Source organism: Physeter macrocephalus, unplaced genomic scaffold (assembly GCF_002837175.3).
Source record: "Physeter macrocephalus isolate SW-GA unplaced genomic scaffold, ASM283717v5 random_143, whole genome shotgun sequence".
NCBI lineage: Eukaryota > Metazoa > Chordata > Mammalia > Artiodactyla > Physeteridae > Physeter > Physeter macrocephalus.
This window is the reverse complement of record NW_021145430.1, coordinates 78,925-104,978: the sequence shown is the minus strand read 5'-3', so window position 1 is coordinate 104,978 and position 26,054 is coordinate 78,925. Positions and strand designations below refer to the sequence as shown.

The window sequence follows — 26,054 nt, the reverse complement described above, 5'->3', positions numbered from 1 at the left end:
TGGAGAAGGGGGGTCATTCCCATGAGCTTCCAGAAGCCTCTCACGGGCTTGGAACCAGAGGCAGCCTGGATGGCTCCCGGGTTCCTCCTCCCAACACCCCCATCCTGCCCTCCGTCTCTCCTGAACCCTGATTGCGGGACCACCCTGGGCTGTTCCACTGCTGTAGTTGCATTTTCTCTCTTGCTTCTGCAGAACATTTCACTGAGGCAGCAGCAGCTCTTGGGCAGGGCTGACCCCAACTTCACCTCCAGGTATGTCATCACCCGGATGGCAGCGGTGGGTGGCCCCTGGGTGGCCCCTCAGCAGGAGCCAAGGAATCAGACTCCCCCCGCTCCAAGAACAGTAAGGCAAGAATGATTAAACTCTCACAGAGAGACAAATACCATATGATATCACTTATTTGTGGAATCTAAACTGTGACACAAATGGACTTATTTATGAAATAGAAGCAGACTCAGATATAGAGAACAGACTTGTGGTTGCAAAGGGGAAGGGGGAAGTGCGGGAGGGATGGGTTGGGAGTTTGGGGTTAGCAGATGCAAACTAGTATATATAGGATGGGTAAACAACAAGGCCCTACTGTATAGCACAAGAACTAGATTCAATATCCTGTGATAAACCACAATGGAAAAGAATCTGAAAAAGAATATATATACAGGGCTTCCCTGGTGACGCAGTGGTTAAGAATATGCCTGCTAATGCAGGGGACACGGGTTCAAGCCCTGGTCTGGGCAGATCTCACATGCCGCAGAGCAATTAAGCCCCTGCGCCACAACTACTGAGCCTGCGCTCTAGAGCCCGCGAGCCACCGCAGTGAGAAGCCCGCTCGCGGCAACTAGAGAAAGCCCGCGCGCAGCAACGGAGACCCAATGCAGACGAAAATAAATAAATGAAATAAATTTTTTAAAAAAACAATATATATATATGTATAACTGAATCACTTTGCTGTACAGCAGAAATTAACACAACTTTGTAAATTAACTATACTTCAATAAAATAAATGTTTTTAAAAAGTCTTCACAAATGGTAGTTTCTCAAAAAATTATAAATATATGTAAAAGAAACACCATGTAAATAACCTCTGAATCAAAGAATTCAGCTCAGATATATTCAGAGAAAAAATGTATAGCCCAAGCACTTTTATTATGAGGGAAAAAAATGGACCTAGTGATAAATAAACTAAATATTTAACATAAGGACCTAGGGGGACAACAGAAAGAAATTATGGGAAGGGAATGAACCATGATATAATCTGGAATGTATTAAATAGAGAACAAAAAGACAGCATAGAGTCAAGATGTAAGATAAAGCTGTTTCTTCAGAAGACACCACAATCCTGAAGGAGAAAAGACAGAGTTAAAATGAACAATAGGAATGAAAAATGAAAATACAAGTATGGATACCGAACCTGTTAAAAGAACAATGAGAAAACATTATATGCAGCTAGGTGTTAATAAAACTGGGGCTCAGATGCTCTTTTCAATAATTTTCAATAAAAAATTATATTAAAAAAAGTAATTATATATAAATTAACAAAACTGACTCAAGAAGAGGTAGAAACTAGAGGGAGGGTGGTGCCACCATGTGTGAGCAGGTGTTCTTGGTCAATATTCTGGACCGACTGGATGAACAGATGAACGAATGAATGGAGAAATGGATGGATGGATGGATGGATGGGTGGATGGATAGATAAATGAATGGGTGGGTTGTCAATGCTTTTTACTGCAATAACACACACTCCCATTGCCTTGCAGCATAAAGAGACCCACAATATCAACCGTCACTCTGGACATAGCCAACAAAGAAATTTCATGCTTGGACCTTAAGCCACTGGTATGACCAAAACTTTTGCTGTCCCGTACTCTCTGTCCTTAGTGTTAAGACTGATGAGAGCAGGCCTTGGCTGGCTTGTCCCCTAGGGGCTGGCTAAGCTCACACTCAGGATCTGGAAATGGAGGTGATTCTGCCCTGGTTGCCAAGGTCACTGCACCTTCCCCATCGTCTTCCCCCAGGGCTGTGCCTCAGGACTCACCAACCTCGGAGCAGGTGTACTAGCTGGGGGTTATCAGATGGCGGGACCTTAGCGGTGCCCTATAGATCAGGCAGTCTCTTAGAGCTGGACTCTGTGAGTCCCAGGCACCTGGACACCGCATTGCGACCCAGGCGCAGGGTTTCTGGTCCCGGCTGCGTCAGGTGCGCCCCCTCGTGGGCTTTCATGGTGCCCTCGCTGACCGGGGTCAGCATCCCCATCCCCGCCTTGTCTCTCCCCCCCCACATCCCCCCGCCGCTGCAGACAGCCCTCATTTCAGTCGGTTGTGACCTGGAGAAGAAGATCGTCATTCAGAAGTGAGTATGTCGATATGGGGTGGGGAGGGGAGCAGTGGGGGGTGGGGAGGGGAGCAGTTGGGGGTGGCGAGGTGGGGAGTGGGGACTGGATGAGATGGTCACCATTGCTTCACAACTGCTAAAGTCAGGTGACACTACTCTGTCTGCTTTTGTATATGTTTAATATTTCCATAACGAACAGCTCAATAATTAATCCTAACAGATTTAGTTAGAGTCTGCAGTGGGTGGCTGCCCGCGCCCCCCACCCCCGCACCGACTTGGTGAAATTTACATGTTCTCCCTGCTCCCTCATCCTTTGCTCATTCCCTTTCTCCCCTTTAGTCCCTGAGTTCCTCATTTTGATTAAAATTGCTCAGAGATGGGCTTCCCTGGTGGCGCAGTGGTTGCGCGTCCGCCTGCCGATGCAGGGAAACCGAGTTCGCGCCCCGGTCTGGGAGGATCCCACATGCCGCGGAGCGGCTGGGCCCGTGAGCCATGGCCGCTGGGCCTGCGCGTCCGGAGCCTGTGCCCCGCAACGGGAGAGGCCGCAGCGGAGGGAGGCCCGCGTACCACAAAAAAAAAAAAAAAAAAATTGCTCAGAGTGGGCTTCCCTGGTGGCGCAGTGGTAGAGAACCCGCCTGCCAGTTCAGGGGACACGGGTTCGAGCCCTGGTCCGGGAAGATCCCACATGCCGCAGAGCAACTCAGCCCGTGCGCCACAACTACTGAGCCTGCGAGCCACAACTACAGAGCCCGCCTGCCACAACTACTGAGCCCACGCGCCTAGAGCCTGTGCCCCGCAGCAAGAGAAGCCACTGCAATGAGAAGCCCGTGCACAGCAACGAAGACCCAATGCAGCCAAAAATAAATAAATGAAATAAATAAATTTATAAAACTGCTCAGAGATTTTGGGTTTAATCGCCTGCTGAAAATTTGAGGAACTTTGCCCCCAGGATCCATAGTTACTCCAGAGAACGCAGCCATGAGAAACCAAGAAAAGGAAAGGAAGAACCCCTGAAGACTGGCCAAACTGCCACACGTTTTCCCCTTCGGGCGGTGGTGTGCCAGCAAATGGTCGACAGCCAGTTCTAGGGGAGCCCGGATTTGTAGCATTTGCCAATTCCCGTGGTGTAAATGCTCCCATGGAGCCTACAGATCGCTACCAAAGTGAGTCTCTACTGGCTCATGAAACTCCTGAGGATATAACCGCTGGCTCTCGGAGGTAGTAAGAGCCAGCCTCAGCGCTCCACTGCATGGGGCAATAATAAAGTCAAGTGACGGTTTTACCAGATTTTCCCCCCAAAAGGGAAACGCTTTATTGAGTCAACAAATGATGTTATCAGTATTTAGAACATATGTGCAGGAAAGCCTTTAAAACAATCTTTTCAAAGCTGCTGCCATAAAGAGAGTGGGAAAGGTATTTGCCACACGTGTAACTAAAAAAGGACTTGAATCCAGAATTTATAAAGAATTCCTACGAATCAGAAAAAAAAAAAAAAAAAAGACAAACGTAAAGAAAAAAATGGGCAAAAGGCTTGAGCAGGCACTCCCAAAAAAGGGGGGAAAAAGGCTGGTAAACACAAAAAGGTGTTGAAAAAGTGGTCAATTTCATAGGAAAATGAAAATGAAAGCTACGTTAGAGACCGATATTCAGCACGAGCATGGCAGAATTGACAAAGCCTGGAAGGTAATACTATAAGGATGGGAACCCCCTGGCAGCCTCAGGAACCCCCAGACATTGCTGGTGGGCGTGTACATTTTTCGGCTGCTTTGGAAAGCACTTCTTTCCACCAGCAACTCCACTCATGTACATCTGCACTGATCTAGGTTCCAGAATGTTCTCAGCAGCATTATTCTGAATAGCTCCAAGCTGGAAGCAGGCCAACTGAAATGTCCATCGACAGAAGGATGGGTAAACCAAGTGCAGGGTTTTGATACAACAGTGTCACAGCAGTGAAAATGAACGGAGCAGAATTGCCTGGATGGATCGTACAAACGTGGGCATGGAAACAAAAGAATACACAGCATGATTCTCGTCTTAAAAATCCAAAATCGGGAATTCCCTGGCAGTCCAGTGGTTAGGACCCTGCACTTCCACTGCAAGGGGCACTGGTTCCATTCCTGGTTGGGGAAATAAGATCCCACAAGCTGGGTGGCACAGAAAAAAAAAAAATCCAAAATCAGGCAAAAATAAACTACAGTCAGACCTTGTATCTGCAGGTTCCGCATCCGCGGATTCAACCAGCCAAGGGTGGATCGTGTTTAAGTTCGTGGTTGGTTGAATCTGTGGCTGTGGAACCCGAGAATACAGAGGCCCCCACTATGGGACTTGAGCATCCTTGGATTTTGTTATCTACGGCAGATCCTGGACCAGTCCCCTGCAGATACCAAGGGATGACTGCATGTTGCTTAAGGATACATGCACAGATGGTAACAGTACAAAGAAAAACAGGGAAAGGATTGTCTCAAAAGTCAGGACACCCAGCTCCCTGATCTCCACGTGTAACATCATTCCCCAATACAAGGAATTAGGGCTCCTTGGCGAAATGGCTGATTCTAGGCCAGGCAGGGAAGATTCAAGATGAGCCTGGAGCATCTTGGAGAAACAGAAAGTAAGAAAGGGCTCAAAATCCAACCAATGGGGAGATAACGTATGTCAAAGGGAACAATTCACAATTCTTTGGTCCCGCATGGGTTCAGGCAGCTTCTCACCATCTTTTGTTGCTCGCAGTGAAATCTCAGCCTGTTACAATGGCGTCCTCGACCCCGTGGCCCTTCAGGACAACTATAGCTACGTCATTGAGAGGTGAGCCCCCCCGCCACACACACATGACCATTTGGTGTGCATTAGCCAAAGGCGAATCAAGAATCATTATTTAGGGGCTTCCCTGGTGGCGCAGTGGTTGAGAGTCCGCCTGCCGATGCAGGGGACATGGGTTCGTGCCCCGGTCTGGGAGGATCCCACATTCCGCGGAGCGGCTGGGCCCGAGAGCCATGGCCGCTGAGCCTGCGCGTCTGGAGCCTGTGCTCCGCAAAGGGAGAGGCCACAGCATTGAGAGGCCTGCGTACCGCAAAAAAAAAAAAACCAAAAAAGAATCATTATTTAAATTTTTATTTATGTATTTGGCCGCACCGCGCCAGCATGCGGAATCTTAGATCCCCCACCAGGGATTGAAACCCCCTGCAGTGGAAGCTCAGAGTCTTAACCACTGGACCCCCACGGAAGTCCCAAGAATCATTTTTAAACCGTAATGGAAAAGAAAACAAATTTTTTTTGAAGAAAGGAAAAAAAGAATCATTTAAAAATTGATACCCTGCCAATTGATATCCAGCCCACAAGGAATCCGAGTGGGCGAGCAGACAGGTAGGGAAGGTGGCTGGGCCTCCGGGGAATCAGTGTGATGTGGCAGGGCCCCTGGCCCAGGTCTGCCCAGGCTCTGCCACCTGCTGGGCCAGCCTTCAGACCCCTCCCCAGCCTGCCACCAGCTCCTGGAGCACGGTCCCCTGTTCATCCCAGCTAGCGGAGTTGGCCAGACACTGTCCAGCCGAGGCAGGAGGGGGTGGCCGGCCACGGTGACCCCCTCTGCAGGGCGGCACAGAGAGCCCCTCCGACACTGGTGCACACCACCAACCCCCTGGTGTGGGAAGACACTCGTGGGTCCTACACGACGTGACCCTCGCCCCCCAACACAAGCCAAGAGTCTGTCCCCCATCCAGACCCACGGCCGAGACGGAAACCGGCGCTGCTGGACTTGCCAACAAGTGAGGCTGCAGCCAGAGCGCCTGGGGGCATGAGAGTGTGTGGGTCAGGGTCTCCAGAGAGAGAGAAGCCACAGGATGTGTGTGTGAGACAGAGAGACACAGAGGCACAGAGAGACAGAGACAGGGTGACAGAGACAGAGATTTATTTTAAGGACTTGGTTCCCGGACTGTGGAGGTCTGGTGAGTCCACAGTCTGATGGGGGAGGCTGGGGGCTGGCAGCTCAGGAAGAGTTGCAGTTCTAGTTCAAGGCCATCTACAGGCCGACGTCTTTCTTGCTGGGGGAGGCCCATGTTTGTTCTACTCAGGCCTCCAGCTGCACCCACATTAGGGAGAGCACTGCTTTACTGATTTCAATATTAACCTCTGCCCCAAAGAAGAGCCTCACAGAAACACCCAGAATCACATCTGACCGCAGTCGAGGTGCTGTGGCCCAGCTAAGTGGACCCGGCACGTCAACCACCGCGGGGGTCCCAAGGTCATTTCGACCACGACTCTGAATCCCCCGCTCAGACACGCCTCCATGATCGTGACCCCACGTGCAGGGAAGAAGCGGGGCTGTGGGTGGGTGGACGTCCGGGCGCCTGGCGGGAGCTCGCCCACGTCTGTGTCCTGCTCTCCCACAGGGAAGCCTACGACCCCAACTTCCGGGGTCAGAAGGCCACGGAGGACCTGGAGGTGCCTTACCACTACGAGAAGCTGGGCTGCCCCATCCTCGTCTACTACGACACCCCATGGAAGCCGGTGGTGGAGCTGTGAGGACCCAGCCCCCAGTCCCCCACCCCGCCAGCGCCCCGCCGCCCTCACCATCATCACAGGCCCCCAGAGCCCTCTCCACCCCTTTGCTCTGGCCGCATCCTCTCCCTGCCTTTTCCCTCCCAGCTCTCAGCTCACACATCCCCTCCCCTTCCCCGTCTTAGCTCGGCGGCCTGAACAAAACACCACAGACTGGGGGGCTTAGACAGCGGACATGACTTTCTCACAGTCCTAGAGGCCGGAAGTCCAAGTCCCAGGTGTGGGCAGGCTGCTTCCCCCAGGCCTCTCTCCGTGGCCGCAGAGGCTGCCACTTCCCGTGGCATCAGGGCCACCCTTAGGACCTCCCTCAACTTCCATTGCCTCGTTAAAGGCCCCACCTCCGAATCCAGTCGCACTGGGGGTTAGGGCTTCACATAGGAATTTGGAGGACACATTTCAGGCCATACCACTCGCTCTGCCCCCTTCCGTGGATTCTGTCTTCCTTCCTTCCGTCCCCGCCCCCCGCGGACCACTGCACTAAGTAGTTGTTGACGGACTGAACGGGGGTGGCGGAAGCCACTCACACGTGGCAACACTTAGGTTCATTAGAACGTCACGTGTTAGCTCCTCGTGGCCTCAGTCCCACAGCCAGGTGAGACTGTGGGCCGGGCACGCCCCTGACTCAGAGCTGCCACGTGGCGGGGTGCCTGCCGGCCTGGGGTGAGGAACAAGGGAAGGCTCCCATCAGAGGAGGGGTGTAAGCCCCAACCTGGCAGGAGACAAACGTGCATCCAAAAATAAGATTTGGTTGTTTTTTTTTTTGACCCCCGCATCTTGCGGGGACCTTAGTTCCCCATCCAGGGATGGAAGCCGGGTACGCGGCAGTGGAAGCCCGGACCCCTAACCACTGGACCACCAGGGAATTCCCCCCCAAATAAGGATTTAGAACAACCCTAATTCACCGCCCTGAATGTATACCTCTGGAATGTTTGCAGGTGTCAAAAAGTAAGCAACCCCCAGTCCCCGACCCCGTCAGCGTCCTGTCCCCACCTGCCACTGCATATCCGCGTTGACTGTCCCAGAAGTGTCCGCCTGGTGTTGGGGGGTGGCCGTGCCCTGCTCTGCCACCTCCCACCACCCCCAGATGGTCTCACAACACATCAGGGCCCCCAGCCTCCCCCCCCGCCTCACCGAGGGCCCCCCAGCAGCCTTGCCTGTGCATGGTGTGTCCCAGGTGGAGGGAAGGAAAGTTCCAGGAGGTGGTCGAGGCCGAGTACGTCCTGCTGGAGGTGAACGGGCTGTTCACGTACACGTACTCCCTGACGGCCGACATGGCCCTCTGCAGTTCCCAGCCGCAGAACTGGACCACCATAGCCAAGACGGCCGGCGACAAAGGGCCCTTCGCCTGGGACCGAGAGGTAGGGCCTGCGTTCTGATTATTCCCAAAACAGGTCGCAGAAGGCGACGCCTGGTCAGGCCCACTGTGTGCTGGGGGCCGACTCGGTCTGTTCAGGCTGCTGTAAAGATCACCATAGACCCTGCGGCTTGTAACAGCAGCATTGGTTTCTCACGGTTCTGGAGGCTGAGCCCAAGATCAAGGCGCCAGCAGATTTGGTGTCTGGTTCCTGGTGGTGCCTTCTGTGTCCTCACAGGGCAGAAGGGGCGAGGGAGCGCTCCTGGGTCCCTTTGTAAGGGCGCCAATCTCCTTCAGGAGGGCTCCGCCCCCAGGACCTAATCACCTCCCAAAGGCTCCGCCTCCTAATACATCACCTTCTGGGGTAGGTTTCAACATATGAATGGGGGGGCGGGGCAGACATTCAGTCCCTAGATGGGGCGTCAGGGGATGGAAATGTAAGACGCACAAACTCTTTGGGAATCTCTCCCAAGGGAATCGGAGACGATCGGAGGTGTAGGGACGAAGGCGCTCATGGAGCACACTGCTGATGTTGTGCAAAATTCTGGAACCATCCAAATGCCCATTATTTAAGGGGCTGATTATATTTATGGTCCGTTCTGCTCAACGAGCGTTTCTATCACGAACGTTGGTCGGTACAAGATTGACAACTAAGGTTATGGTGTCAGTGAAAGGAAGACATCGCATTGTTCCTCTGGGGGTGGGGGAGCTTCTGGCGCATATTAATTAGTTTCCATCCACCCTGGGCCTCTCAACGCCAAGGGCAAGAACACGGCGCAATGGGGCCACGTCACCAGCAGGGGGCGCGCGCTCTTCGCGCCCAAGGCCGGTTCCCGCGCGAACTCCTGTCCTGGCTCCTTAATTTTGTATTTGCTTTCTTAAAAGCCCGCAGCCTCACCCGTTCCTTACACCCCATTCCATCGAGTGAGTTTGGTCATGTATTTTGGTTGGTGACGTTGGTTTTATTTATTTTTTAACCGAGGTGAAATTCACATAACCGATAATGAACGATTTTAAAGCGTGCAACTCCTACAACTCGGGTATGCGTTTTGTGCATTCGCAAGGTTACCCAAACACCACCTCCCTGACCGTTTCTTTAAAAAGAACAAGCCACACACGGAGCTTTGCTTATTTATTATTTTCTGACTGTGCCAGTGTTTGTATTTGCATTCTTTTTATTAGCCCTCTCGTTTCAAAGTGGCATGCATGCATTTAAGAGATTGTCCCATTACTTTTTTTTCCCCCATCAGCCCTGGTGGCCGATTTTGTAGAACCCTGAGGCTTTTTCTATCAAGACAGAGCCACAATGCCTGCATGTCCAGCACAGTCATTGGATGGGCTGTTAAACAGCCACTGAACCGCTAAAACTGGACCACTGAACCACTAAAAACCATGAGGTGGAGCTAGCTGTGGCAAATAAATGGTCTTCAGGCAAAGCAGCTGTCTCCTTTTTTATTTCACATGGTTTTTATGCGGGCCAGCCTTTTTTCTTTTACTCCCAAAGGATTTTTTTTTTTAATTTTAATTGTGGTCAAATATGCATAACAAAAAATTGACCATCTTAACCATTTTTAAGTGCACAGCTCAGTGGCATTAAGTACATTCACACTGTCGGGCAACCGTCCCCACCATCATCTCCAGAACTTTCTCATCTTCCCAAACTGAAACTCTGTCCCCATGAAACACTGACTCCCCGGCCCCTCCCCCAGCCCCTGGCCCCCACCATCTACTTCCTGTCTCTGTGGATCTGCCTCTCTAGGGACCTCCTGTGAGTGGAGTCAGAGAGTATTTGTCCTGTGTCTGGCTTCTCTCACTGAGCGTCACGTCCTCAAGGTTCATCCACGTTGTAGCAGGTGTCAGGATATCCTTCCTTTTTAAGGCTGGATAACATTCCATTAGCGGGTACGGACCACACTTTTTTTTAATCCATCATCTGTCAGTGGACACTTGGGTTGCTTCCACCTTTTGGCTGTTACGAATGGTGCTGCTACGAACGCGGGTGTGCAAATCTCTTCGAGACCCTGCTTTAGTGTTCTGGTGTCTCTTCCTATAAGGGAAGTAATCCCATTATAGGGGCCCAACCCTCAGGACCTCATCAAAACCTTATCACTTCCCAATGCCCCACCTCCAAATACCATCCCGCTGGGGGATGGGGCTTCAACATACGAATGGGGGTGGGGGACTCGAACATTCAGTGCCAGGCAGGGGCGCGAAAAGCAGGACCTGGTGACGGACTGGATGTTGGAGGAAGAGGAGGCAAGCGTCAAGCACGGGCCCCCAGTTTCCAGCCTGAGCACCTGGGCAGATACTGGCGCAGGGATGAAGCGAGCGGTGGAGGGAAACACACACAGCTTCATTCTGCAACTGCTGAATTCAAGGCGCCACCGAGGAGGAGGCAGTGGAGGAGCCCAGTGGCCAGCAAAACATAGGGAGACAAGTCAGGGCTGGCGTTGGTTTGGAAGTCTTCTGCGTGTTGCGTGGTAACTTAAAGGTGTGTCTGCCAGAGAGGCCAAGAGGAGGGCCCGGGAGCAGGGCCTGGGGATAGACGACGCCCATCCAGGTGGCCGTCCACACCGTGGACACGTTTGCTTTTCGATTCTGACAACGTTTGAACTTTCTCAATAGTAGTACACAGGACAGCTCTTTCCATTACCCAGCGCTACAAAACAAATCATCCCCCAATTCAGTGGGATTTACTGTTTCTCACAAATCCGTGGCTCAGGTGGGCAGTTCCTGTGCCCCACGTGGCGTTGGCTGAGGCCACCCCTGCAGGAGCATTAAGGTCTTCTCACCCGTGCACAAGGCTTCTGTTGGTCGGGAACATGGTTCTCCATGTGGCCGCCGGGCTCCTGGGCCCAGAACATTGTTGAAAGCAGGTTTGGGGTTCTGCCCAGATGCTACCTCTTGATGGAGAGCTGCGTCCGCACAAGAAGGGGAAATGAAGAGCTTCCTCATTTTAAAGTTGCCTGGGGGGGAGGGGGAATTCCCTGGCGGTCCCGTGGTTAGGACTCCACGCTTCCACTGCAGGGCCCACGGGTTCCATTCCTGGTCCAGGAACTAAGATCCCGCATGCCACACAACATGGCAAAAAAAAAAAAAAAAAAAAAGCTGGTTTCCCACCCTGCACAGTGTGGACGCTCCGAGACTTTTTAGCCACACCCGCACTGGTGGGTGTTGGGTTGTTTGGGGACTTTATCAACGCTGCACAAGTACCTTCATAGCATGGGGCTGTGTGTCTTCAGGGAAATTTCTGGGGAAAGGCTAGCTGGGTGAAAGGCAAAATGCATTTGTACGTATGCTAGATGTCTGCCAACTCTGCCTCTATCGGGGTTGTCCCTCAGCACCTCCCCCTGCAATGTGTGGGCTTGCCTGATCCACACGGCCCCACCAGCTAGGTGTACTGTCTGAGGACACGATTGCTTGATGTGGTTTTTTTGTTTTTTGTTTTTTGTTTCTTGTGGTACGCGGGCCTCCCACCGCTGTGGCCTCTCCCGTTGCGGAGCACAGGCTCCGGACGCGCAGGCTCGGCGGCCACGGCTCACGGGCCCAGCCGCTCCGCGGCACGTGGGATCTTCTCGGACCGGGGCACGAACCCGCGTCCCCTGCATCGGCAGGCGGACTCCCAACCACTGCGCCACCGGGGAAGCCCTGATGTGGTTTTTTTAGGTGCATTTCTTCTACTGTGGGCCAGGTTTAGCATCTTTTCCTCTGTGAGGGTCATTTTCACCTCTTTGTTCTGCGGATTGTGTGTTCATGCTCTGTGCCCACTTTCTTATCGGGATTTTGGGCTTCTCTTAATGTTTAAGAGCTCTTTATAGATCCATGAGATAAAGCTTTTATTTGCCATGTAATTTGCAAATAGTTCCCCCAGTTTGCCTTTTGTCTTTCAGTTTTTGCTTACTTTGCCATGCAAAATGAGTTCCTTACTTCTTTTCTCTTTCTTTATTTTTGGCTGCACCATGGGGCATGTGGGATCTTAGTTCCCCGACCAGGAATCGAACCCACGCCCCCTGCAGTGGAAGCGCGGAGTCTTAACCACTGGAGCGCCAGGGAAGTCCCGAGTTCCTTATTTCTCATAACGTTGGACTCACTGTTATTTTCACACTTTTGCTTTTGGAATTTCCATCTCTTCTCTTGTTTACAAGCCTAGCCCCACCCTCCCTTCTGGGTCCACAGGCAAATAGCGCAGAAGATCGAAGTGTAGGCAAGACCCTTAGTATGTGTTTAGCTCAGGGAGGCAGCATGATGCACCTGTGAAGGGCAAACAGTTGAGTTCAAGGACATATCCCCTTTATGTGACACCCTGGGATCTGAAGGCAGGGTGGAGAAGCCACAGCTGCCACCTGACCACCTCTGGGCACCCACGACTGCTTCCCGAGAAGCCCTGGCGGCTCTGTCTCACTTCCACCTTCAGGTTCCCCAGGTGTGTTAGTTAGCTAGGGCTTTGTAACAAAAGGACCACTAACCAGATGGGTTAAACACCAGAAATTTATCCTCTCCCAGTTCTGGAGGCCAAAAGTCCGAGATCGAGGTGTCGGTAGGGCTGGTTCCTTCTGAGTCCATGAGGGAGAATCTGTCCCAGGCCTCTGGCCTGGTTTCTGGTGATTTGCTGGCCATCTTTGCATTCCTTGGCTTGTAGACGCATCGCCCCAATCTCTTGCTTCATCTTCCCATGGCCTTGTCCCTGTACGTGTCGTCTCTGGGTCTAAATTTCCCCTTATTCTAAGGACACCAGCCATACTGGATCAGGCCCACTCTAGTGAAAGACCCCATCTCCAAATAAGGTCACCACCTGAGGTCCTGGGGGTTAGGACTCCGACATATGACTTGGGGGAGGGACTCAACTCAGCCCATAACACCAAGAGCACATGCCATCAGCAGCATCTGAGTCATACCAAGACGCAGAGCTGCAAGGGACCCTGGCGAGCAGAGCTGTTGTGCCTGCAGCCCCCAAAGCTGGGGCAGGCACAGAAGGAGGGGGTGGGAAGAAGGCCCCAGAGTCACGAATCGGCTGGCCTCCTCAGCGGGCACTTGGTCCTGGACTCACACCCACGGGTGCCGGTGGGTGGCGGCACCGGTGGGGCCGCGCGTGCGGTGGTAGCACCTGTGGGCTGGCGCGGTCCTCCCCGGGGCCAGCAGGCATGTCTCTGCCCTCCTCCCCAGAATTATGTGAGCTGCCACGACCCTAACAACAGTGCACCCTTGAGATGGCCCAAAGTCCCGTATCAGATCTTGGGAGGCCCGACAGAGAACAAGGTCGTTTTCGACCAAAGAAACGGCATCTACATCTTCTTCATTTCCATCGTGGATCCATACTACAGGTGAGTCGCCCTGTGCCAGGGGCCTCTGGGGGAACAGCTGGGTCTCTGGGGGCAGGCTGCACACACGAGGGGGACCCACTTTTCTCCCTCCCCTAGGATGACATTTGTTCACTTGCTAAATAAATGCTCATTCAAAGGCCACGCCGGGTGCCGGGGAACAGCGATGACCAGCAGCCCTGTCCCTGCCCTCAGGGACGAGAGTCACCCTCATGCCACGTCTAACAGGTGGGGTGCGGGAGCCGGTGTAGACTGGCTCCCAAACACTGATCATTAGATATTCAGGGATTTTGCAAGCCGGTTGGCTTCCCGCCGGCAGCTGGAGTACTGACACCACGGAAACGGACATTACAGGCCAGCCCAACCCTGCCCCAGGAGCTGGCTGTTCATACCTGCCACCCACTGTGCTGGTTCAGATCATTAACGTCTCCCACTGGGAGGGGGAATGTGGGCGGCATTCTCCCCCGCTCCCCCATCACCTATCCCTTCCAGACGGACACCAAGTCCACCCCCAAAAGCGCGGGGAGACCTTGCCTTCCCTAAAGGCCCCAGACCCTGGACCAGCTCTGGGACGCCACAGGCGGAAGGCACCGGGGTGGGGATGCCCAGAGGAGAGAGGGGTCTGCCTGCAAGGCTCATCCCCTGCCCTCCCTGCACCCTGCTTCCAGCAGAGCCCCCGGCGACTTCCCCCCTTTACCTGGTGCCCTTCCCTCCATCCTGCCATCCCCACCTGCTCGCAGCCACCTGAGGGACGCCTGTGGCCCCCCTCACGCCCCCCACTCCGCGTCCACTGTGATGAGTGCTTTGTTGGTCTCTTCTGCCCGCCCCCCAGACTGAGCCTGGGCATGGAGGTGGGGGGATCCCTTGTCTCCAGAGCAGGGGACCACAGGGGTCCTGGGGAAAAATAGGACCTCTGCTAAAATATGTAAGATGTTACGGAAAAACCCAAACAAACTTTTTGGCCAACACAATACAGAGACGACCGCAGATTTATAGAGGACAGAAGTTAAGTGGATATAACTGGAACTCAGTGCCTGGAGTCAGTGCTCCAGGCCCAGCTTCTTGTCCCCGTGAGTTTTAAAACGTTTGCTGGGGGAACTCCCTGGCGGTCCAGTGGTTAGGCTCTGTGCTTTCACTGCCGAGGACCTGGGTTCGATCCCCGGTCGGGGAACTAAGATCCCGCAAGCTGAGCAGCGTGGCCAAAAAAAAAAAAAAAACAAACCAGTTTGCTGGGGTGAAGGGTGAGGCCCCCAAAGGCGGTGCCCCACAGCCTCTCCCTGCCCGCCCCTCGCAGCTACTGTCACCTGGAGGCCACCTTCAGCGTCTACGTCTACGGGGCCTTCCCGCTACCCGTCTTCCCGCCTGAGATCACCATCGTCCTGCTCACGGGGGCCACCCTGCTGTCCGTATGGCTGGCCTACGCGATCCCCAAGCTGCTGCCCACTGAGCAGGGCCTCAGGGTCAAGAGCTTCTGGGTCAGTCTGCGCAGGAGATGCAGGGAGTCTTGGGCGAGTGTCTGGGCCAGGTGCTGAGCACGCCCGGGGGGTGGAGGTGGGGTGGCAGGGTGGCAGGGAGGGGGCAGAGTTGTCTTGAAATAAAGCGTTCGGTAAGATAGCCGGTAGCAGTGGGTATCACTCATGTTTTGTGGTTTTTCTACACCCACCTGCCTCCCTCAACATTCTGGCACCAGAGTCCCTTTGAACTCCGGCACCTACGTGCATTGTTAACAGTGAGAAGGTGGGCAGCCCAAGTCCTAGCGAACAGGAGCTTTTGGTGAAACGAGCCCGCACAGGCATGTGGTGGGATCATCAGTCGGCAAGCCCCAGAGATGCATCGGACACTTGACGTGTTCTGTTAGAGAAACATGAGACCCAAGGAAAAGGGTGGGGGCTGCAGAAGACGGGGACGGGAGGGTGGGTCCACCTCTGTTGATAAGCCCTGACATATACACAGACCAACACGTTTACGTGTGTTTCGTGATGTCCACGAACAAAATTTGGAAGCATAGCACATATTTTACACGTACCTGTGTTATGCATACATATGTATACAGATGATGTGTACACGTGCCTGTGTATACATACATGTATATAACATGTAGGTACATAAGACATACACATACACGCGTGTATATAGTGTGCACGTATGTGCCCTGTGTATACATGTGCATATTACCTATGTGTGGGTGTGTACATACATGCACATGTATATCTGCAATCTACATATGTGTGTGCACGTCTATAACACACGTTCATGTACACGTATGCATCTGTGGGTGATGTGTATGTCACATACGAGCACGTGTATAACGTGTACACATACACGTGCGCATGTATATATTGATGCATAAGCTCATTGCGCACATACGTGTAGATAACACGCATGCCCACGCACACGTGTACATGCATGTATGCGTGCGTGCAGATATGTATATGCACATGTGAATACACATATAGGTGTGCATACAATGTACACATACATGTATATGTACGTTTGATCAGTCTATCCATCCGTTCAGAGCTTCCCTCTCCCACACTTCATTCAAACCCCAGGTGGCACAGGACAGCTGACTCATTCTAGTGAAAACTTTCTCAATAACTTTTCTGATTATTCTTAGGTTAAAAGAACACATCCGACGATCATTTAAACTGCCCAATACAGGGAATTCCCTGGCGGTCCTGTGGTAGGACTCTGTGCTCTCACTCCTGGGGCCTGGGTTCAATCCCTGGTCGGGAACTACGATCCCGCAAGTGGCTCGGCCAAAAAAAAAAAAAAAAAAAAATTGCCCAGTACGGTCTCCACCCAGTCGTTAAAAACCTCCACTCCCACACCCACTGCAGTGGCCAGTCATCTCACCCCCACCTCCAGGGGCTGCCTGGTCCACCTTCCACGCCTCTCTGGACGGGACGGGTTAGGCTGTCAGGTGACACTCGTTTCACGACCCTTGGCGCGCATTAATCTTAAAGAAAACCAAGCTCATCCTGTCGCGTCCACCTCGTTTGCCAGGGCCTTCCCTTCTTGGGGGCACTTCATATTTGTCTCGAAAATACCCCTAACACGGCTGCAGGCACAGCGGGCTCAGAGGGAAGCGAGGGAAGGGAGCTCCTGGCTCCTCCAGGCCCGCTTCCTGTTCACAACACAGACAGGCGATGATCCCAGTACAGCCCAGACTGGCTGGCCACCTCTGTCTCCCTGAGCCCTGGAACCCGTAGGCTCAAGGCGTGGTGCCAGCAGCCAAGACCCCCTGCTCACACCCAGCCACCTCCTGGATCCTAGTCAAGCGCCCGGGGTACCCCAGCAGAGACCAGCAGGGAAGGTCCCCAAGACCCAGCCCAGGGCCTGGGGCAGGAGGGCCCTTCCTCTGGCAGGGGAGGGGAGCTCCACCTTTCCTTACCTCCTTAGGTGTCACTGGGAAACCGACTCACCCCCTTCACAGTCGCCTGGAGTATTTCAGGGGAGGGTGCGGCCGGCAGCTGCCCCGGGCTCTCCAGAAGCGAAAGGCAGACGAGAGCCTGGCCCAGGATACAGGGGGGAGGGAGCTCCGTGGACTGGAGAGGGAGCAGCTGGGGCACGAGGGAACAGGTGTGAGCACTGAAGCTCCCAAACCGCCGCAACCCCGCCCCCTGGGAAGCAGAACTCAGGTGTGGCTGGGCCCGACGCGGGGACGCGGCACCCGGGGCCTGGCTGGATGCCCATCCTGGGACAGGCACGCCCACCCTGGCCTCTGGCCCCCAAGCTGGGCTGCAGGTGCACTCTGCACGCCCCATCACGTGCACGCCCGTTTGGGTCACCCGTGTGCCAGGTGGACACCGTCTCCCACATGCCTGCCCTGCCCCCACTCTCAGACCTCCACCCAGCACTTGCCTCGGCACCCCAGGCCCCCCGGCTCTCCACGTGAACATGAGCGGGGGCCTTCCCATTCACCATCAGTGACACCCGCCCCTCCACCTGGGCTGAGGCCGAGCCCAGCCCACAGGCCTCTCCCCAGGCCCCACCCTGCTTGCTGCTGTGTCTCCAGGCAAGTTCCTGCCCATCTCTGGGCAGACCTGACTTTCCCCATCAAACATGGAGGTGAAATCCTTGCAGTGCAGGAGTCCGGACAGTGTCTCCCCACCTCCCAGCAGCCCCCCATCCCTGCCGGCTGACTTGGATTTTCTGGGGCTAGGAGACGAGGGATTGTCCCAAACCCCAAGTCTAGGGCTCCCCGACTCTACTCTGGAAGCCCGGCACCCAGAAGGCGCCGGGGTACCGAGGGGCCTCACCACGTGGCCCAGGGCCCGCTGGACGACAGGGCGGGCGAGGGGACAGCCCACGGCCCCCGAATGCCACCGACCGGACACTGCGCAAACAGCTCAAATCCGCTTTAATGGGGGGCGGCTCCCAGGTCCTGCCTGGGCCCCAAGCGGCTGGCGCTGGGGGGGACCACAGCCTGCTTGCCCTTGCTGCCCTGCCTCCCCTTCCTGGCAGTTGAGTTGCCGGCCTTCCGCTTGCCGGAGGGCTTGGCGGTGGGGGCCCCCCCCAGGCGGGGCGGCGGCTCCTCGTCCAGCGCCTTGAAGTTGAAAAAGTAGTCCACGTCGGACACGGTATCCAGGATCTCGGGAACGCTGTAGTCGAAGGACAGCAGCTCATCGGGCAGGTGCAGCGAGCGGATGTCGCTGGACGAGTCGTCCCCGCCGCCCCCGCTGTCGGGCAGGGCGGGCCCAGGGGGCTTGCACGGGGCCCCGGCGGGCTCGGCGCCACCCGGCAGGCAGTCAAAGAGCTTCATCGCGTCCTCGAGCATCACCACCTTGGGCGGCGTGAAGGCCCTGGCCACCTCAGGGGTCCCAGCCTCGCCTGCCCCCAGTGGGGCCGCCTTGGGCTCGGTGGGGCCCGGCGGGTACAGCGGGCTGGGCCCGGCGCCGGGGGGCGGCTCCTTGAAGGGGAAGGTCAAGGGCTCGCCGGGCCCAGCCAGCCAGGTCAGGCGGCCCTTGAGAGGGCCACAGGCGCCAGGGGGCAGCGTGGCCTCGGCGGGCAGCGTGATGAGCAGCGGGGGCAGCGGGGGCGCCAGGCCTTGCTTGATCAAGGCGGGGGGCCCTCCGTCCTCTACGAAGCCCAGGGCCTTGGCCCCGGGCCCCTCGGGCGGGAAGCAGGGCGTGAGGTACCGGGGACCCGCGGGGGGCGGCTGGTAGTGGGGGAACAGTGGGGGCGGCGGGGGCGGCACCGGGGCCTTGAGGCAGTGCTGTGCCTCCAGGAAGTAGGTGCCCGGCAAGGGGGGGCCCCCGGCCGCCAGCTTGTACAGGGACGACTGGCCGAAGTCGGTGGTGGCCCACTCGATTCGGTAGACGCGGGGGTCAAAGAAGCACCCGCAGGGCGCCATCTGGAAACCTGTGGCCAAGGAGGGCGGCCCTGAGAGGGGCAGTTCTGGGACCCACCTGGGGTGGATGGGGTCCAAATCGTGGGGCATGTCTGGGGCATGGAGAACACGGACCAACTTTGGGGTCCATTTGGGGAACAGGGACATAGGCTTTGCCTTTGGGGCCCTCTCTAGAGGTCAGGGGCCCCAGGCCTTGCTTTGGGGGCCCATCTGGGGGGCTGGGGACACCGGCCTGGCTTTGGGAGACCTGTTTGGGGAACAGGAAACATAGGCTTTGCCTTCAGGGCCCCATCGAGGGGATGAGGGACACAGACCTTGGTCCAGGGGTCTCTTTGGGGGACAGGGACTCGGGCCTTGCCTTCGGAGGAGGGAGCCATCTAGGGTCAGGGGTGGGAGCAAGATGCCCCTGCCCACTCCCCGGTCATCAAGGGTTGGTGGGAGGCCGGTACCTGCTGGAGGAGCTGGAAACACCTCTTTCTCCAGGTCTGGAGGGTGATAGACGTTGGAGGAACCTGTGGGCAAAAACAGGCAGCTGGGTGGGGTCCTGAGGCTGGTGGGCAGAGCCCTGGTCCCTGCCCCGATGGGTGCCCCCCACGTACCCACAGCAGGAAGAGGCTCTGTGCAGGCGGGAGCAGGCTGGCTGCCGGGCCCTTCGGTGGCATCCAGGCTCTGGTGACTGAAGCCTTCTTGGGGAGCGGCCGGTGCGTAGAAGGGTTTGGGGTGCTGCATGAGGAGGTGGGGGCCTGGCCGGGCAGGCCAGGAGGGCAGCAGATGGGAGCACGGGCAGCCCACCCAGAGAAGAGGCTCAGAGTCCTGCAGAGTTCTGTTTCTCTGGTTACTCCAGGCAGCGGATTCCAGGCTGCGGCCCACCCACTGGTCAGGGTTCCGGAGTGGGGGGCGGGGGGGCGGGCAGGGGCAGATGGGGAAACAAAGGCAGCCAGGGATGGGCGTCACAGAGAGCATGGTGGACACCGGGCCCGATCTGCCGCCTTCCGTGTCTGCCAGCAATGCATGCCTGACAGCTCCGAGGCCCCTTCCTCCAGGCAGCCCGCCCTGATCCACACCCGCACAGGCCAAGGCCCCATCTCATGAGCTACGGGGGCTTGTTTGTGGTCAAGGCCTTTGGGCACCAGCAGTGGCCAGCATGGGGCTGGTGAATGAGTGAGGAAGGAGGGAGCTGCGGGGATGGGGATGGTGGGGGAAAGCTGGCGGGGGTGGGGGGGCATGAGACAGCCTCAGGGTCACAAAAGGGCCTGAGATTTAAAAGAATAAAATTTATTGCCTTCTGATTCCTTGGGGAGCCCGCTGGGCGCTCAGACACCCCCGCCCGCCCCTGCGGCTACTTGTAGGCGTTGGCCTTGTGCTTGGGCAGGAAGACGAAATTAGGCGGCACGGGTCCCAGCAGCATCTCGCTGTGAGGAGGGAGGGAGCAGGGTCAGGCCTGGGGAGGGGCGGCCCCCAGCCCAGCTAGCCCCACACCCGCTGGCTCCCTGGCGCCCTATCTCCCAGGGCCTCGGTGGTTCCCGGGCACCTGATGCGGATCCAGTCGGCCGCCTTCTGGCTGGCCATGAGCGTCTCCAGGTAGTCGCGGCCCAGGTAGTAGGGCGGCCGCTCGTTGATCCTCTGCGGGAGCCGCTCCAGCAGGCCCACGGGCACGTACCTGCAGACGGGGGCGCCGGGAACAGGGTTGGGCGGGGCCTCCCCCAAGACACCCTGCCCCGCCACCCCGATCCCACCTGCACAGGAAGGAGAGCCACTCAAGGAGGAAGCGGCGTGTCTTCTCCACGCCCTGCGTGTCCGAGCCCCAGTGCTCCAGGCCGTAGTGCGCGAAGTCCCGCAGGATGTCCAGGCGCTCAGACGATGAGATGTCCCAATGCCGCTGCTCCTTGATCTCCGTGAACAGCCACGGCTTGAGCAGGGCGCCGCTGCGGGCGGGTGGTGGTCAGCAGGCCAGTGGCGGAACCCCAGCCCCCAAACCCATGGTCCCCCACCTCCCGGCCGTGCTCACACAATCTTCAAAGCCCAAGAGTTCCAAGCCACAACCCTGAGCCCACAGCTACAGAAATTTCCAGTCCCCGCCCCCAGCCCCATAAGCAGCCACCTCTGACATGTCCCTGCCCGGGGAATAACAGAGCAGGGGGTGGGCAGGTGGGCTGGGGGCACCGGCGCTGGGGACAAACTCAGACGCGCCCTCACCTTCCCCGGGCTGCAGGCTGGGTGCTCGGGGGCAGCCCTGCGGGTTCTTTGTATCCCCGCCCCGGGCACACTTACCGGGCGATCATGATCCCGGCGACGCCAGTCTGCATGGCGCGGTTGGCGTCCTCATACGACAAGATGTCCCCGTTTCCTGAGGGACAGAGACTGGGGCCTCAGGGAGCTGCGTGCAGGCGGGGATGCCGGGGCTTCGGGAGTTCCTGTCAGCCCAGCAGCATTCCCCATCGGGGCAGGAGGGGGCCCAGGTGAGGGGTGGGCCCCGGGCGTGGCCTCTGGTGGCAGGGGACCCACCGAAAAGGGGCATGGGGCTGGCTGCTGTCACGCACTGTTCGATGTACTGCCAGTCGGCCAGCTTGGTGTAGCGCTGCTCCCGCGAGCGGCCGTGGAGCTGGAGGAGAGGCAGCCAGGTAGGGAGGGAGGGAGGGGCAGGGGGGCGGAGAATCAGACAGAGACAGAGAGAGAGAAAAAGACCCAAAGAGCCCAGGAGAGACAGACTGAGAGAGAGAGAGAGACAGACAGACAGACAGACAGAGACAGAGATGGAGAGAGAGCCGAAGACCAGGAGGGAGGCGCAGAAGGGAGGAATGGTTAGAAAGGGATGCGCCTCGGGCGCCCCAACACCCGCTGTGCCCCGAGACCCACCGTGACCAGCGCGGCCCCCCAGTCCCGCAGCTCGGGCAGCAGCCGGTGGGCCAGATTCACGCGCTCATGGACACCCGTGCGGAGCTTCACGGTCAGCGGCACGTCCAGCACCTGTGGGGACGGGTGCGGTTGGTGGGGCCCGGGGTCAGGCCGCGGGGGATGGCCGCGGGGGAGAGTGTCTCGGGCTGTACCTGGTTCATGCCGCGGACGATCTGCTGGAACTTGGCTGAGCGGTTCATGAGGGCGCAGCCCCCACCCTGGGAGAGATGGGCGGCTTAGGCTTGGGAACGCGTGACCCTGGCTGGGCCCGACACCCCCTGCTGTCCTTGCTGTACAGATGGGGAAAGCGAGGCCCACAGGCCACCACAGGTTCCCCAGGGACTCCGCCCACCCACATTCTGCCCCTCGTGGGGCGCCAGGGTTGAGCGGCTCGTACCTTCTTGTACACGAGGTCGATGGGGCAGCCGACGTTGACGTCCACGAAATCCACCTCGATGGTGCGGTTCAGCAGCTCAGCACACTTGGTCATGGTGTCGGGGAAGGCGCCCTCAAGCTGTGGCAGGTGGCCGGGCAGTGGGTGAGGGGCCCTCCCTGCCTGGCCCTGTGCCAAGGCCAGCAGCTACTGGAGGTGCGTCAGGCTGGCACCTGGCCTGCGGCTGAGGCAGGGGGTCTGGGAAGTGAGCCAGGAGAGCCCGGACCTGAACCTGGCTCTGAAACATGGCAGCTGAGAGCCCCTCCTCCCTCCCTCGGGGCTGCACCGACCTGGACGCCGAAGACATCCTCGCAGGGGTGGCGTTTGAGCAGGGCCCACTCAGACGTCTGGCCCTGCAGCAGGTTGATGCACACAGCCATCTCCCCACACGTCACATCCGCCCCAAAGCGCTTACAGACCCGCCGGAAGGGCAGGTTCCCACACTGGCGACAGCAGGGGACAGATTCACACGTGAGGGCGCAGCAGGCAGGGACCCCAGACACCCACCCAGGCCCCAAGCCCCCAGGGAAGGGAGGCAGTGGGTACTGCTGGGATGACCACGCTGCCAGCTCCCGGCCCACCTCACTGTGGGTCCTACCGTGGTGAGGGGGGCAAGGTACAGTTTGCCACTGATGTCCAGCTGGTGGGAAAGAAAATGCACAATGAACCTCCACCCTCCAACCTGGCTTTCAAGGCCTCTCAAGCCTCAAGCCTCCCCAGGCTTTGGCCCACACGCTTTGTCCTGCCCCAATCAGCCTGGCTCCCTTTCACCGCCGTGCCTCTGCACAGGCCAACCAATACCTCCCCAGGAATGTTCTTTTCTCCATGTTCTCCTCCACTAGAGACTTCTACTCAACCGTCAAAACCCCAGTCCCAATGCCCTCTCTTCCAGGAAACCTTTCCCACTGCCCTGCTCTGCCACAGCCCAGACCCTCCAGAGCTGGGAGTGAGTGTCCAGCTCTATCTGCCCCCAAAATTGCTAGTGTCCAGCTCTATCTGCCCCCAACATTGCTAGTGTCCTCTGCAGGAAGCCCATGACACGTACCCGCTTCTTCTCACAGGGCTGCAACCTGACTACATCCTCATCTGTCAGGGGCCCACAGGTCCTTAAAGGGCCACTGGGAGAGGCAACGGTGCCCGGCCCCTGGGGGGCCTGCTGGGCGTCACAGCTGTCCTGCCCTGGGGCACCCTCAGCCTCCATGACCTCGGGGACAGTGGCTTCGGGAGTGGGGCCTGGCAGCTGGCTCTTGCTCAGCTGGCGCAGGGCCTGCTCTGCACGCTTGAAGTGGATCTTGCGCTTTCGCAGTTGCTGCTGCAGGACCTTGTCCAGGCCATTGCGTATGGGCGGGGCCTGGACCAACCCCTCCTTCACCAAATTCTGGCCCTCGGGCCCCAGATGGGCCCCGGCAAAGCGGCAGGTCACACCATAGGGGCACCTGCCGAAGGTCTCAAAGAGCACACAGTGGGGGCCCAGGTCAGCTGGCTTGGTCGCCAGGTAGTGGCCCACGTCGTGCAGGAAGCGGCAGCGGTCGCCATAGAAACACTTAGCGGCGGATTCCTGCAGGGAAACAGGGAGGCAATGAGGGAGGACAGGGAGATGCTGAGGCAGCCAGGCAGCCTGGGTTTGAACCTCAGCTCTCTCCCCTCCTGTGTGTCCTCAGACAAGTCAGTAACCTCACCAAACCTCAGTTTCTTCACCTGGAGGATGGGAACAATAACGATACTTACATCATAACGTCATGAAGATTGAATGGGGGGCAGAGAGGCTCACACTCAAGGCCTCTGGGACTTCCTAGTGACAATGACACTCACCTGGACCAAGGAGGGGCAGAGCCTGTTCTTGTCATAGTGGGTGGGCTTCACATGGGGCCGGCACTTGTTCTGACCCCGGGCCCTCTTCTGAGCCTGTGGCTGCTCCCCAGGCTCAACAGCCTCCTCTGTCTGCCTGTGCTCTGTCTGCCCATCCTCCAGCCGGATCCGCTTGGCCTCAGGCTCAGCTAGGTCATTGCCAGCAGGGTCTCCAGCCTCGGTTTCCTGGCTGGGCTTCTCCTGCCCTTTGGCTTCCAGGAATTCGTGGAAGTGCTCCTTGGTGGTTAGGTATCTGCCAGCAGAGGGGCAGGGGAAAGGAGGGCTTGTGGAAGAAGTCCCTCCCCTGAGCTCAGATTCAATGAATGCTGGGGAAAGGGACTGAGAACACTTGTCTCTGCTTACATGCTTCTACTGATGGGGTGCTCACTACTTAGAACTAGCCAGCTGCCAGCCTAGGAGCACCTCAAGGCCACAGGGAGGACATATTTTGTTTATTTTCTTTATTATAATTTTTTGGCTGCGACGGGTCTTAGTTGCTGCACGCGCGGTCTTCACTGTGGCACGCAGGCTTCTCTCTAGTTATGGCATGCGGGTTTTCTCTCTAGTTGTGTCGCGAGGACTCCAGGGCGCATGGGCTCTGCAGTTTGCAGCACACGAGCTCAGTGGTTGTGGCGTGCGGGCTTAGTTGCCCCCCAGCAAGTGGGATCTTACTTCCTCCACCAGGGATGGAGCCCGCGTCCCCTACATCGGAAGGTGGATTCTTTACCACTGGACCACCAGGGAAATCCCAGGGAGGACGTATTTTGTTCCTGGGTCACCAGTGCGCACACTGATGAAGTACAGGTGTGAGGTGTGAACGTCCCCGGCTATGTTAGGCTAAAGGAAACTACATGTTCCCGCGTGCCTTGCAACGGGTCCAGAACAGCCGCATTTCCTAGCATGCCTTTCAGCCCTACAAGCCCCAGCATGCCCCCCGGCACTCACTTCAGACACAATTCGCTGCCTGTAACTGCGGCTGGCCGGAGGTGCACTTGCGCTATTCCCGCCATATGCTGGGACTACACTCCCCAGCATGCACTGCGGCCTCCGCCTCAAACCCCGCCCACCCCAGCATGTACCGCGGTGTCTTTCGCACATGTGACAGTCCCCAACGTGCGTGACCCCGGCTGCTCGCTGACCCTGCGAGCGGAGGAAGGGCCCAAACAGAAAAGCCTGCAAGCTTCCCGCTCTGGGCCGCGGCCCCAGCTCCCGGCATGCGCCGCTCTGGCCGCGCTACGGGTGCCGGGAAGGCCCCGTGAACTGCTCCCCCGACCCAGCGACTCACTGAAGTTTAATGGACGCTACTCCCCGTTCCGGCTCGATGGCTCCTGGGTCGCCACCACCACCACTCTCTGCTGGGGCTTCCACCGCTCCCTCCGCCATCGGCCCCCCTCACGCTCGCTTTGGAGTGTTGCGGCGAGGCCTTCCGGGTCGCGCGCGTTTCTTCCCCAGTCGTACTAGTGAAATGCGCATGCCTGGGTCGCTCCAAGTGACGCCATTGTATGCGCGTCGACGCAGTTGGGCGGAGCCTAAGAGGGGGTGGGGCCTCGGCTCCCGTATATACCTCTGAGCCCTTTGCGGGAACCGGAAATGTTCAGTAATCCACTCGGGCCTCTGAAACTGGCTTCCCGCCGGCCACAATCGGCCCACAGAAGTGTTTGGATTTCCTGATGGGGTTTTAAATTGTTTAAATACTGCTACTTTTATTTAGGGCGTTCATTCAACAAATAACTCGTCGAGTGCCTGTGTGCTAGATGCTGTCCTAGATGCCAAGGATACAGTAGTGAATAAAACAGACCAAAAAATCCTTGCCTTTAGGGCTTCCCTGGTGGCGCAGTGGTTGCGCGTCCGCCTGTCGATGCAGGGGAACCGGGTTCGCGGCCCGGTCTGGGAGGATCCCACATGCCGCGGAGCGGCTGGGCCCGTGAGCCATGGCCGCTGAGCCTGCGCGTCCGGAGCCTGTGCTCCGCAACG

At 57.2% G+C, this 26,054-nt stretch overlaps 3 protein-coding genes across 7 annotated transcripts; 1 reads left to right on the top strand and 2 right to left on the bottom strand.

The window, feature by feature from the left end:
* The first annotated feature begins 21 nt into the window (after window positions 1-21).
* On the top strand, window positions 22-15,656 carry LOC114484896 (cation channel sperm-associated auxiliary subunit delta-like). Its single transcript, XM_028484196.1, has 8 exons — window positions 22-251; window positions 1,755-1,833; window positions 2,294-2,346; window positions 5,056-5,130; window positions 6,711-6,839; window positions 8,054-8,237; window positions 13,397-13,554; window positions 14,846-15,656. Exons 1-8 carry the CDS (start codon window positions 22-24, stop codon window positions 15,081-15,083), a joined length of 1,146 nt encoding a protein of 381 aa, XP_028339997.1. The 3' UTR covers window positions 15,084-15,656.
* Window positions 15,657-17,827: 2,171 nt separating this feature from the next.
* Window positions 17,828-20,066, bottom strand: PRR22 (proline rich 22). The gene is made up of 3 exons (XM_024134387.3): window positions 19,504-20,066; window positions 19,354-19,416; window positions 17,828-18,915 (listed from the first exon to the last, which is right to left on the bottom strand). Exons 1-3 carry the CDS (start codon window positions 19,865-19,867, stop codon window positions 17,915-17,917), a joined length of 1,428 nt encoding a protein of 475 aa, XP_023990155.1. The 5' UTR covers window positions 19,868-20,066; the 3' UTR covers window positions 17,828-17,914.
* Window positions 20,067-20,169: 103 nt separating this feature from the next.
* Window positions 20,170-26,048, bottom strand: DUS3L (dihydrouridine synthase 3 like). Of its 5 annotated transcripts, XM_007109342.4 has the most exons (13): window positions 25,366-26,048; window positions 24,045-24,333; window positions 23,278-23,790; window positions 22,831-22,872; window positions 22,523-22,675; window positions 22,197-22,313; window positions 21,952-22,017; window positions 21,761-21,871; window positions 21,410-21,506; window positions 21,176-21,251; window positions 20,641-20,829; window positions 20,436-20,564; window positions 20,170-20,316 (listed from the first exon to the last, which is right to left on the bottom strand). In XM_007109342.4, exons 1-13 carry the CDS (start codon window positions 25,461-25,463, stop codon window positions 20,244-20,246), a joined length of 1,953 nt encoding a protein of 650 aa, XP_007109404.2. In that variant the 5' UTR covers window positions 25,464-26,048; the 3' UTR covers window positions 20,170-20,243. The 5 variants fall into 5 exon arrangements, 4 of the variants coding, with proteins under 4 accessions (XP_007109404.2, XP_028340005.1, XP_028340006.1 ...); XM_028484204.2 differs by having other exon boundaries at window positions 20,436-20,829; XM_028484205.2 differs by lacking the exon at window positions 22,523-22,675 and having other exon boundaries at window positions 20,436-20,829.
* Window positions 26,049-26,054: the final 6 nt, after the last annotated feature.

Coding starts and splice junctions, on each gene's coding strand:
- LOC114484896 (XM_028484196.1), top strand. CDS start 22: ATGAGCTTCCAGAAGCCTCTCACGGGCTTGGAACCAGAGGCAGCCTGG. Junction 1,834..2,293: donor GCTTGGACCTTAAGCCACTG/GTATGACCAAAA, acceptor CCGCCGCTGCAG/ACAGCCCTCATTTCAGTCGG. Junction 8,238..13,396: donor CCTTCGCCTGGGACCGAGAG/GTAGGGCCTGCG, acceptor CCTCCTCCCCAG/AATTATGTGAGCTGCCACGA.
- PRR22 (XM_024134387.3), bottom strand. CDS start 19,867: ATGCTCTCTGTGACGCCCATCCCTGGCTGCCTTTGTTTCCCCATCTGC. Junction 19,417..19,503: donor AGAGCCTCTTCCTGCTGTGG/GTACGTGGGGGG, acceptor TTTTGCCCACAG/GTTCCTCCAACGTCTATCAC. Junction 18,916..19,353: donor GTTTCCAGCTCCTCCAGCAG/GTACCGGCCTCC, acceptor CCTTGGCCACAG/GTTTCCAGATGGCGCCCTGC.
- DUS3L (XM_028484204.2), bottom strand. CDS start 25,463: ATGGCGGAGGGAGCGGTGGAAGCCCCAGCAGAGAGTGGTGGTGGTGGC. Junction 22,314..22,522: donor AGGATGTCTTCGGCGTCCAG/GTCGGTGCAGCC, acceptor CACCTGCCACAG/CTTGAGGGCGCCTTCCCCGA. Junction 22,018..22,196: donor TCGACCTCGTGTACAAGAAG/GTACGAGCCGCT, acceptor CATCTCTCCCAG/GGTGGGGGCTGCGCCCTCAT.